At 32.9% G+C, this 12,166-nt stretch overlaps 1 protein-coding gene across 1 annotated transcript; it reads left to right on the top strand.

Annotated features, from left to right (window-relative positions):
* Positions 1-409: 409 nt before the first annotated feature.
* On the top strand, positions 410-11,925 carry LOC141292769 (uncharacterized). Its single transcript, XM_073824819.1, has 3 exons — positions 410-3,266; positions 4,919-5,178; positions 10,291-11,925. Exons 1-2 carry the CDS (start codon positions 431-433, stop codon positions 5,164-5,166), a joined length of 3,084 nt encoding a protein of 1,027 aa, XP_073680920.1. The 5' UTR covers positions 410-430; the 3' UTR covers positions 5,167-5,178; positions 10,291-11,925.
* Positions 11,926-12,166: the final 241 nt, after the last annotated feature.

Below are 12,166 nucleotides of genomic sequence, written 5' to 3'. Positions count from 1 at the left end.
ATCTGAAATCAAAACTCCCATCAGTGATATACTAGATAGTCTGGTCTTTTATCCACCTCCGCCGATCCCTGAGCAGCTCCAACCTGATGTATCAGAGATAGAAGATGAGTTTCCTCCACCTCCTCCTGGTTTTGAGAATTCACCAGAACCACCAGAATCTGTGAACCAGTCTGAGACACCTGACAATGTCTTAGACCCTCTTCTTCCTTCATCATGTGTTTTGGTGCCTGAGCCACCCACCAGACCACTTCCTGCTTTGCCTGTTTCTCCACAAATGCTGACAGACCTGGAACTTGAGAGGGATTTTACTGCTCGGGCTTCGGTTATATCTACGGTTGAGGAGGAGGAGGATGAAGTGAGTGAAGAAAAAGTGAATAAAGAGATGGATGGAGAGAAAAGAGGTGGAGAAGAGAGAGCTAATACTGGCGAGATGCAGAACAGAGGACAGGAAGAACACGATGGGATGACTACGGAAAAATGTGAAATTGAAAAAGAATCAAATGGTAAAATGACAGAAGAACATAAGATTGAAGAAAAACAAGATATTACGGAACAACTTGAGCATGAAGAAGAGAAAGTTGGGGATATTGTGGAAGAATTTGAGAGTGAGAAAATTATGGAGGAACAAGAGAGTGAAAAAACACAACATGCAACAATGAGGTTAGAGAATGTGCTAGAAAAAGAGGAAGATAATAAAATTATAGAAATACATGAGAAAGGTTTGGAAGATGAAAATGAAAAAATTGTGGAAGAACATGAGCAAAAAGTGAAAATTGTGGATGAATTTGACAATGCAAAAGAACAAGACAAGACAAGCATGGAAGTATCTGGAACCGAATCGATACAATATGCAAAAATGACGGAAGAATGTGGGCAAGAAAAGGAGCAAAATAGACAAATGGAAGAAAGATGTGAGGAAGAACATGAAAGTGAAAAGGACAATGGTGTTAAAATAATGGAAGAACTTGAGGTTCAAAAAATACCAGTTGGGAACATCATGGAAGAACATGAAAGTGTGAAAATTACGAAAAAACATGAGCAAGATGGGAGAACTGTGGATGCATTTAACAATGAAAAAGAACAAGATGAGAAAAGCATGGGAGTATCTGAAACTGAAACTGTGCAATGTGCCAAATTGATGGAAGTATGTGGGCAAGAAAATGAGCAAAATAGAAAAATGGAAGAAAGATGTGAGGAAGAACATGAGAGTGAAAAGGAAAATGGTGAGAAAATGATGGAAGAACTTGAGGTTGAAAAAATACAAGATGGGGGCATCATTGAAGAACCTAAAAGTGTAAAAGAACAAGATTGGGAAGTTACTGAAAAACTTGAGAGTGAAAAAATACAAAATGCAAAAATGATGTTACAGAATATGAGAGAAAATGAGCAAGATGAGAAAATTGTGGATGCATTTGACAATGAAAAAGAAAAAGACAAGAAAAGCATTGATTATTTAAAAAATATGGAAGAATGTGGGCAAGAAAATTGGAAAATTGCAGAAAAATGTGAGGAAGAACATGAGTGTGAAAAGGAACAAGCTGGGAACATCATGAAAGAACATGAAAATGAAAGGCAAGAAAATGAGCAAAATGGGAAAACTGTAGAAATATGTGAGGAAGAATATAAAAGTGAAAAAGAAATTGATGGACAAATGATGGAAGAACATGAAAGCAAAGAAAAACAAGATGAAAAATTTGTGGATCCATGTGACAATGAAAAAGAAGAAGAAAAATGCATAGAAACATCTGAAACTGAAAACATACTGTTTGCAAAAGTTATGGAAGAATGTGGGCAAGAAAATGAGCACAACTGGAAAATTGTGGAAGTACATGAGTTTGAAAAGGAACAAGCAGGAGAAATTATGCAAGAACATGAGGTTGAAAAAATACAAGATGGGAATCTCATAAAAGAACATGAAAGTAAAAAGCAAGAAAATGAGCGAGATGGAACAATGATGGAAGAACATGGAAACAAAGGAAGACAAGATGAGAAAATTGTGGATTCATTAGACAGTGATGAAAAACAAGATGAGACAATCATGGAAGTATTTGAGACTGAAAAATTGCAAAATGCATCAAAGGTGGAAAAATGTGGGCAAGAAAATGAGCAAGATGGGAAAACTGTAGAAATACATGAACATGGGAAATGTTTGGCAAAACATGAGAGCGAAAATGAACAGGATTGCAAAATGACAGAAGACTGTGGTAGTGACAAAATACTTGATGGAGGCTTTATAAAAGAACATGAAGGTGAAAAACAAGATTGGAAAGTAGTGGAAGTATTTGAGACTGAAAAAATACAATATGTGAAAATTATGGTAACATGTGAGCCAGAAAATGAGCAAGATGGAAATAATGTAGAAAAATGTGTGAACGAACATGAAAGTGGAGAAAATCAAGATGGTAGAAGATTGGAAGAGCAAGATAAAATAATGGATGTGTTTGAGAGCGAAAAAGAGCTAGATTGTAAAATTGGGGAAAGACATGAAGATGGGAAAAGTCTGAAACAAGAGGGTGAAAAAGATCAGAGTTGGAAAATGACAGAAACCTGTGAGAGTGAAACTATACAATACGGGAACATCAAGACGGACAGCGAGAACCATGATAAAGAAGGAATGTCTCATATGGATGTAGATAAAGCAGTGAACGTGACTGTGCTCAAGAAGGAAGAATCATACACAGAGATTATGAAGAGGGATAAGGCGATAGCAGAAAGTGATGAAGAGTTACAAAGTGACAAAGAAAATGAAAAGGAACAGATGGATATATCTTTAATCCAGACAGAGATGGCTGACACAGCATTTTCCCAGCATGCTCCACTCTTCCCAGAATCCCATGCCACAGAGCCATCTCAAATCAGTGACGCATTTGTTCCTGAAAGTATTTCAATCACTCAAGATAAAACCGAGGCAAAGATGAGCTCAACTGATACTTCACCTAAAAGAAACTTACCAACCATTCAGGTTGAGTCAGATCTTTCTAGGTCAAGTAATCAAAGAGATTCAGACATAAAAGAGAAAACCGAATCTATTGACTTTCAAGCTTCCCCAGAAAACAGCCAAGACGCAACATTAGCAAAACAGACTCCTGATAAACAAACATGTGCAGAAATGCTTCAAAAGGATAAAATTGTGGAAAGCATTGATTTGGTTGAGGGGATTGATGCTGAACGCAAGACATCACCTATAGCTGAGAATCAAGCCGGGATTGGACAGTTAAATGAGAGGGAGGGGCTTACACCTGTCAGTTATTTCTCTGAGGACTCAGGTAATGATAATGGTGTCACTGGTTAGTGTTCTTTTAAGCATCTTAAAGAAAAATTAAAATTCAGTCATTAATTACTCATCCTTGTGTCATTCGGAGTGATCTTTGGGAGTGAAATTAAGATATTTTTGATGAAATCCGAGAGCTTTTCCTGCATAGACAGCAATGCAACTACCATGTTCAAGAGCTAGTAAAGTACAGTCGTGGCCAAAAGTTTTGAGAATTACATAAATATTGGAAATTGGAAAAGTTGCTGCTTAAGTTTTTATAATAGCAATTTGCATATACTCCAGAATGTTATGATCAGATGAATTGCATAGTCCTTCTTTGCCATGAAAATTAACTTAATCCCGAAAAAAAAAACATTCCACTGCATTGTTAAGAAGGCTTCAGGGCATCCAAAAAAGTCCAGCAAGCGGCAGGATCGTCTCCTAAAGAGGATTCAGCTGCGGGATCGGAGTGCCACCAGTGCAGAGCTTGCTCAGGAATGGCAGCAGGCAGGTGTGAGCGCATCTGCACGCACAGTGAGACCAAGACTTTTGGAAGATGGCCTGGTGTCAAGAAGGGCAGCAAAGAAGCCGCTTCTCTCCAAAAAAAAAACATCAGGGACAGATTGATCTTCTGCAAAAAGTATGGCGAATGGACTGCTGAGGACTGGGGCAAAGTCATATTCTCCGATGAAGCCTCTTTCCGATTGTTTTGGGCATCTGGAAAAAGGCTTGTCCGGAGAAGAAAAGGTGAGCGCTACCATCAGTCCTGTGTCATGCCAACAGTAAAGCATTCTGAGACCATTCATGTGTGGGGTTGCTTCTCATCCAAGGGAGTGGGCTCACTCACAATTTTGCCCAAAAACACAGCCATGAATAAAGAATGGTACCAAAACACCCTCCAACAGCAACTTCTTCCAACAATCCAACAACAGTTTGGTGAAGAACAATGCATTTTCCAGCACGATGGAGCACCGTGCCATAAGGCAAAAGTGATAACTACGTGGCTCGGGGACCAAAATGTTGAAATTTTGGGTCCATGGCCTGGAAACTCCCCAGATCTTAATCCCATTGAGAACTTGTGGTCAATCCTCAAACAAAAACCCACTAATTCTGACAAACTCCAAGAAGTGATTATGAAAGAATGGGTTGCTATCAGTCAGGATTTGGCCCAGAAGTTGATTGAGAGCATGCCCAGTCGAATTGCAGAGGTCCTGAAAAAGAAGGGCCAACACTGCAAATACTGACTCTTTGCATAAATGTCATGTAATTGTCGAATAAAAGCCTTTAAAACGAATGAATGCTTGTAATTATATTTCAGTACATCACAGAAACAACTGAAACAAAGATCTAAAAGCAGTTTAGCAGTAAACCTTGTGAAAACTAATATTTGTGTCATTCTCAAAACTTTTGGCCACGACTGTATATATATATATTCCAGAAAGGGAGTTTTTACAGCGATGCCATAGAAGAACCAGTTTGGTTTCCCAAAGAACCTTTCAATAAACAGTTCTTAAAAGAACCTTTTTCCACTGTAAAGAACCTTCTGTAGAATGAAACGCTTCTAGAAAGGTTCTTTCTCGAATCATTGATGCCAATAAAAAACCTTTATTTTGTGATCAATAAATAATTTTCAAATGATAAAATCTCTTTTTTGTAACTTTGCAGATTCTGCAGTGGACCTAAAACATATTACTCATCAGCTGGATCAGACCGATAACATAAGTGATGTTGAAGAGGGAGAAGAGGCTATATCGCTCCCAGCCAATGACACAGATATGGAGCAAAACTTAAAATGTGATTCTGAACCCGATCAAGCGAATAAAGACATTAAATATGCAAGTCTGCAGAAGTGTGAAACCATCGCGGAAACACCCAGCGGCATGAGGAATGATAAGATAGCTGATGAAAAGTGAAGAACATAATTGGTAGGTGTGAGCTGTTATCTCCGAACACATCATTCTATTAAAGAATGCAACGTTTCTGGTTTTGATTGGCGTTAATTATAAAACCTCAAGGAGTGGAAGGGTAATTCACGGCTAATCGCACATTTGCTGTCCTTTTCACCCCGGGTCGGTTGCTTTTTGTAAGTCTCGGATGGTGAAATCTTACAATGCGATATAACTGCTATACATAATTACCCCAATTAAGAGATTTAGAGTAAATCTCATCATAATAATTATATTAGTAAATCTCAAAAGTGCTTTTGCTGGAAGGAAATATTACACTGCAATTTTCGACCGAACTCGACCTAGTATAAACACCTCAACCTCAAATTATCTCATATCAAGCGCACAGAAAAATTAAACTTGCGCAGTGACCCGTGCACAGCAAAGGATTGTGGGATAGATCAGTCATCAATCAGAAAAAAGACAGACAGACCGGAGACATGTTTATAAGGTACACTGAGTGCAAATAGTATCCTTATCTCTGTTCGCATCGAACATTCTTCTGGCAGAAATATTGGATAAGCTTCAGCCCATTCAAAAACATACCAGATTTCTATCTTTGTTGTTTATTCGTATGTTTACAACTATAAAAAGTTACTTTACAAGAATAGTTTAGCCAAAAATAAACATTTGCTGAAAACTGACTCACCCTGAGCCCATCCAAAATATAGATGAGTTTGTTTCTTAATCAGAACTTAGAAAAGTAATCATTTGATTCATTGCAGTGAATGGGTGCCGTCAGAATGAGAGTCCAAACAGCTGATAAAAACATTACAATAATCCAAAATCATTAAGATATTAAGTAAACATCATGTTCTGTTAAGATATTTTGTACTTTTCCTACTGCAAATATATCAAAACTTAATTTTTGATTAGTAATATGCATTGCTAAGAACTTTATTTGGACAACTTTAAAGGCGATTTTCTCATTATTTCGATTTTTTTGCACCCTCAGATTCCAGATTTTCAAATGGTTATATCTCGGCTAAATATTGTCCTATTTTAACAAACAAACATCAATGGGAAGCTTGTTTATTCAGCTTTCAGATGATGTATAAATCTCAATTTCGAAAATGTAACTACAGTCTATCAATTTTAAACATCTCAGCTACACAATAAATACTGAAATATCCAAATGAACTAAAACTAAAAACCTAATAAAAACTGCAGTGTATGGACTAATTAAAATAGTAAAAATGAAAAAAAAAACATGCAACACAATTACCAAAACTTTAACTTAAATTAAAACGAAGCCAGAAAATATAAAATGAAAATGTAATTCTCTGTACCTTTAAAAGAGTATAAAATGGGCCCCTGAAATTAATCCAAACAGGTATATCTATAAATGTATATCAATGTATATTACTGTGTACGTCGATAGATTCCTTGCCAAAATACCAGTCATAACTTTTAGGGTTATTCATGCATGTTTACTTGAATTGTATGGAATCTCAGACTGGAAAGAGGCATTCCATTGTGGCATCTGGGGGTGGCCACACCTGTGATGAGACCTGGACCACATCCATATTTGCATTCACATCATTGCTGCTTTAAAAATTAATATGCACATAAGAATGTTCCCATCATTAAACCCAGATGCTGTCATTTTATTAGCACAATGTTAAGTGTAAGCAAACAATAATAAGTAAGCCAAGTTAACCCTGGGGCCCTGCTTGAAATAAAGATTCATGACACTGTTGATGTGGCACTGAAATGTTGATTAATGGCTGGTTAGCACTCAACAACAAACAAAATAGTTGTAACAAAGTGACACTGTTGACAAATCTACAGCGCAAACTAGGGTTATTATATTAGTAACCTTTTTATTTCAAAACAACCGCATTAATAATAACTGAAATTAAATAAATATTTTAAAAATCCCAAAAAATAAAATAAAAAACAAAAAGACTTTTTATACTCAATATATATATATACACTACCGTTCAAAAGTTTGGGGTCAGTAAGACTTGTAATGGTCTTTAAAGAAGGCTCTTATGCTCATCAAGGCTGCATTTATTTGATTAAAAATACAGAAAAAAACAGTAATATTGCAAAATGTTTTTACAATATAAAATAATGTTTTTTATTTTAACATACTTTAAAATAGAATTTATTCCTGTGATGAAAAGCTGAATTTTTATCAGCTGTTACTCCAGTCTTAAGTGCCACATGATTGCCAGGGGTATGAATAATTTTGGGCTTGACTGTATATTTATAACAACATACAAAACAATTAGAAAAATTAAATAAAATTAAAATAGGGAATTTTAAGGAATTTAATTTAAAACATATTTTAATAATTGTTACCCTGGACCACAAAACCAGTCAATATGGGTCAATTTATTTTAAAATTGAGATATGGAATCTGGAATCTGAGGGTGTAAAAAAATCTGAATATTGAGAAAATCACCTTTAAAGTTGTCCAAATGAAGTTCTTAGCAATGCATATTACTAATCAAAGTAAGTTTTGATATATTTACAGTAAAAAAAATTACAAATCTTCATTGAACATGATCTTTACTTAATCTCCTAATGATTTTTGGCATATAAACTCTATACTTTTAAACCATAAAATGTATTTTTGGCTATTGCTACAAATATACTTGTGCTACTTAGGACTGGTTTTGTGGTCCAGGGAATAAATGGCATTATTTTTATTACATGGCAGTATTTTAATTCTTCTTCTTATAATTCTCCTTCACTAAAATATAAAAGAATATATAACAATACTTTTCAAAAGTTTCGTTTTTTAAGTTATAATTTTTTTATTCAACAAGGAGGCATTAAATAGTTAAAAAAATAAAAACACTAAATCCTGAAAAAGCAGAACAACCATTTTTATAAAAACTAATAATAAGAAGAAATGTTTCTTGAGCAGAAAATCAGCATAATAGAATGATTCCTAATACTTTTTTGGAACCTGTGATACTTTTTAAAGGATTCTTTGATGAATAAAAAGTATAAATCTTTTAAAACTACTTTTTATCAGTTTAACGCATCCTTGCTAAATAAAAATATCAATTTTAAATATTAAAAAAATATTAATATTAAAAAAAATCATTTATTATTAGAATGATTTCTGAAGGATCATGAGACACTAAAGACTGGTGTAATGATGCTGAAAATTCAGCTTTGCATCACAGGAATAAATTAATTTTTTTAATCGAGTCCCGGCCCTAATATATATAATATATATATATATATATATATATATATATATATATAGATGGCAGTTTGGGAGTTTGGGGCGGGTGTGACATATTGATCACAAATAATATAAAGAATTTGTATGACTCACATCCGATGTTTCTTTAGTACAAGTTGATGAAAACTTTATGGCAGGTTCTGACATACATCAAAGATTTATAGTAACTAATAGCCAGTGTTCTTAACGCAAATGTGCTTTAACTATAGCCTTGAACTCGAAATGTAACATTCCAAAACAGCAGTGATGGCTTTTGCCAAATGTATAAACGACACGTCTTTATTAAACACCCAGTCCTTCCAATGAACTCTACAAAACTAAATTCCAGTCTTTCAGTTAAACTTGGCATGTAACGTACATTTGCCAACTGCAATTACCTGCATGTATGCATTTTTTTTTTTTTTTTACAAGGGTGCATTCAGACAGTAAAGACATTTATAATGTTACAATAAATCAAATAAATGCTGTTAGTTTGAAATTAAAATTTCTATTAATGAAAGAATGAAAGAATCCTGAACGGCTTAAATCAAAAATATCAAGCAGCTGTTTTCAACATCGATAATAAGCAGCAAATCAGCATATTCAGAATAATTTTTGAAGGATCATGTGACACTGAAGACTGAAGTAATGATGCTGAAAATTCAGCTTTGTGTTATCTATTTAAAATATATTCAAATTGAAATTGGTTGTTTTAAATTAGAATAATATTTTACAGGACTACTGTTTTTACAGTAAAATTACAAAATTATACCAACCCTACCTTTGAATGTTAGAGTTTTAGGCCAAAAATAGTTGAAAAACAGCTCAGGTGAACACATCTTATACAAAATGCCCTGAAGTAATTCTGTTAAATATACCATGTGAAACAGAAACACATATGTGGGTGTTCCTGGAGCATTGAGCCATTTGACATATGGGAAATTTACTTAGCAAACAAGTTCATAAGCCTGTTCTGTTGATCTTATTTATACCACAATTCACCTTGACATATATGTCTTGCATTCTTTCTTTCTTATTCTTATTCAAATTCTTATTCAAATTCTTTCTTACAAATTCTTTACATAGTCTTTCACTTCTTGATAAAAAAAAGTATTTTTATCTCTTATACTCATCAAGGCTGAATTTACTTGATCAAAAAATATTATAACATATAATATAATGTAATATTGTAAAATATTATTACAGTTAAAAAAACAGTTCTCAATATGTTTTAAAGTATAATTTAGCTGAATTTTCAGCATCATTAATCCAGTCTTCGTGTCACATGATCCTTCAGAAATCATTCTAATATGCTGATTTATTAGCAATGTTAAAAACAGTTGTGCTGCTTAATTTTCCTTTTGGAACCTGTGATATTTTTTTTAAGGTTTTTGATTAATAAAAAGTTAAAAAGAACATCATTTATTCTAGATAGAAATCCTTCTTAACAATATCAGCTTTGCTATCTTTTTTTTTTTTCAATTTAACATAATACCTAAAAATATTAACTTCTTTCGAAAAAAGAAAGAATAAAAATTTACCAACCACAAACTTTTAAATGGTAGTTTATATTGTTACAAAAGATTTCCATTTTAAATAAATGCTGTTCTTTTTAATGTTTTATTTATTAAAGAATCTAAAGGATTCTGAAGGATCATGAAGGATCAGCTTTGCATCACAGAAATAAATTACAGCTTAAAAACATATTAACATGGAAAACATTGAAATAATATTTCACAATATTACTGTTTTTTTTCTGGATTTTTGTTACAACTTTTTAAAAACAGTTTTAAGAAACATTACAAATCTTACTGATCTTAAACTTTTAAATGTCAGTGTACATTGTATATTTTACATTTAGGTCTACATCCACCTAATAATTCCTTATTTCTATCTTTTTCATGCAGGAGACATCATGGGAACTCTGTGCCAATCATAGAGGAGCCTGTTCAGAGAAATATGACTAATAGGTGTTTCTCTCAACCAATCACTGGAGGCCTTTCAGTGATTCGCTCAAAATTATTCTCATATGCGCACAATAATGCAATATATGTAAGTAGCACATTCAGAACTATGTCCACAAATGCACTTCACATACAATGGGCTCCAAATGTTTGAGACCACACTGACAATTAAGAAAATGTATACATAAAAAAAAGTAAAAAAAAAAAAAAAGAAAAAAAAAAGAAGAAGCAGCTGTATGTCTCAAATCATCCTGGAGAACATGATTATCATAAATTCATGTTCGTTTTTTCTGTTCAGTTTTTCATTCAAATTGTTACACTACCAGTCAAAAAGGTTTTTATTGTTTTTGAGAAGTCTCTTTTGCTCACCAAGCCTGCATTTATTTGATACAGCAAAAGCAGTAAAATTTTGAAATATTTTTATGTTTTCTATTTGAATTTATTTTAAAATGAAATGTATTCCTGTGATCAAATCTACATTTTCAGCATCATTACTCCAGTCATAAGTGTCCTTCAAAAATCATTCTAACATGCTAATTTGCTGTTCAAAAAACATTTTCCATTATTATTTTTATAAACTTTTCTTTAATATTTAAAACAGTTCAGTACATTTTTTTCAGGATTCTTTAATGAATATAAAGATAAACGCTTTATCTGAAATAAAAAGCTTTTGCAACTATACACTATACCTTTCAAAAGCTTGGAGTTAGTAAAATATTTTTATTAAGCAAGGATGCTTTAAATTGATCAAAAGTAGTGATAAAGACATTTATAATCAGAAATCATTGTATTATGCTGATTTGATGTTCAAGAAACATTATTATTATCGATATTTAAAACTGTTGAGTAAATTTTTTTCAGGATTCTCTGATGAACAGAAAGATCAGCATGTATTTGAAGTAAAACGTTTTTGTAATTATATACATTACACCATTCAAATGCTTAGAGTCAGTATAATTTTTTTATTATTATACATTTTTTAATTATAGAAATTAACTTTTATTTCGCAAGAATGCTTAAAAATGTTACAAACGATTTCTATTTCAGATAAATGCTGTTCTTCTGAACTTTCTATATTAATCAAAGAAACCTGAAAAAAATCTATTCAGCTGTTTTCAACATACTAATAATAATTAAAAAAAATGTTTTTTGGGCAGCAAATCAGAATATCAGAATGATTTCTGAAGGATCGTGTGACACTGAAGACTGGAGTAATGATGCCAAAAATTCAGCTTTTAAATCACTGGAATAAATTACATTTTTACAATTACAAATCAGTTTTTTTAAATAGTAAAAAGATTTCACATTTTTTGCTGTACTTTAGATCAAATAAATGCAGGCTTGGTAAGCAGAAGAGACTTCTTTAAAAACATTCAAAATCTTTTCTCTTAAAAACACTTTTGACTGGTAGCGTATATTGATACGACAACTTATTTTTTAATGGATATAATGCACTATATTATAAAAGAAGCATTTCACAAGTGGACTCAGATTTTTGAATCCCACTGTAGGTCATGTATAGTTACAGAGCAAATACAGTATGTATTTAATATTCATTTTTTTCTCAGCAAAACAAACTTGCTTGGTTCTTTCTTTCCAATAAAGATTTCTCCAAAATAGTAAATATGCTGTTTGGGCAATTCATGTGACTTATTTGACTGTATTTAGAAATTTTAGATGGATATCTCTTCTAGAAAGAATACGCGAAATGAATCAGTTTGCTGAGTCATTGTGTTAGCTGTTTCTACAGCTGGTTTAAGAATTAATTCACATCAATTAACACAAAGACAAACAGTCAGTACGAACATTAAAAAAAGTT

Source organism: Garra rufa, chromosome 19, assembly GCF_049309525.1.
Source record: "Garra rufa chromosome 19, GarRuf1.0, whole genome shotgun sequence".
Taxonomy (NCBI): domain Eukaryota; kingdom Metazoa; phylum Chordata; class Actinopteri; order Cypriniformes; family Cyprinidae; genus Garra; species Garra rufa.
The sequence above is the reverse complement of the archived record's forward strand: the minus strand, read 5'-3'. Positions and strand labels throughout refer to the sequence as shown.

What these genes read in the sequence shown, in the direction of transcription:
- LOC141292769 (XM_073824819.1), top strand. Translation starts at nt 431, where the DNA reads ATGCAGAACAGAGGACAGGAAGAACACGATGGGATGACTACGGAAAAA. An exon ending in TTATTTCTCTGAGGACTCAG is followed by an intron (nt 3,267 to 4,918) that starts GTAATGATAATG and finishes GTAACTTTGCAG; the next exon opens with ATTCTGCAGTGGACCTAAAA.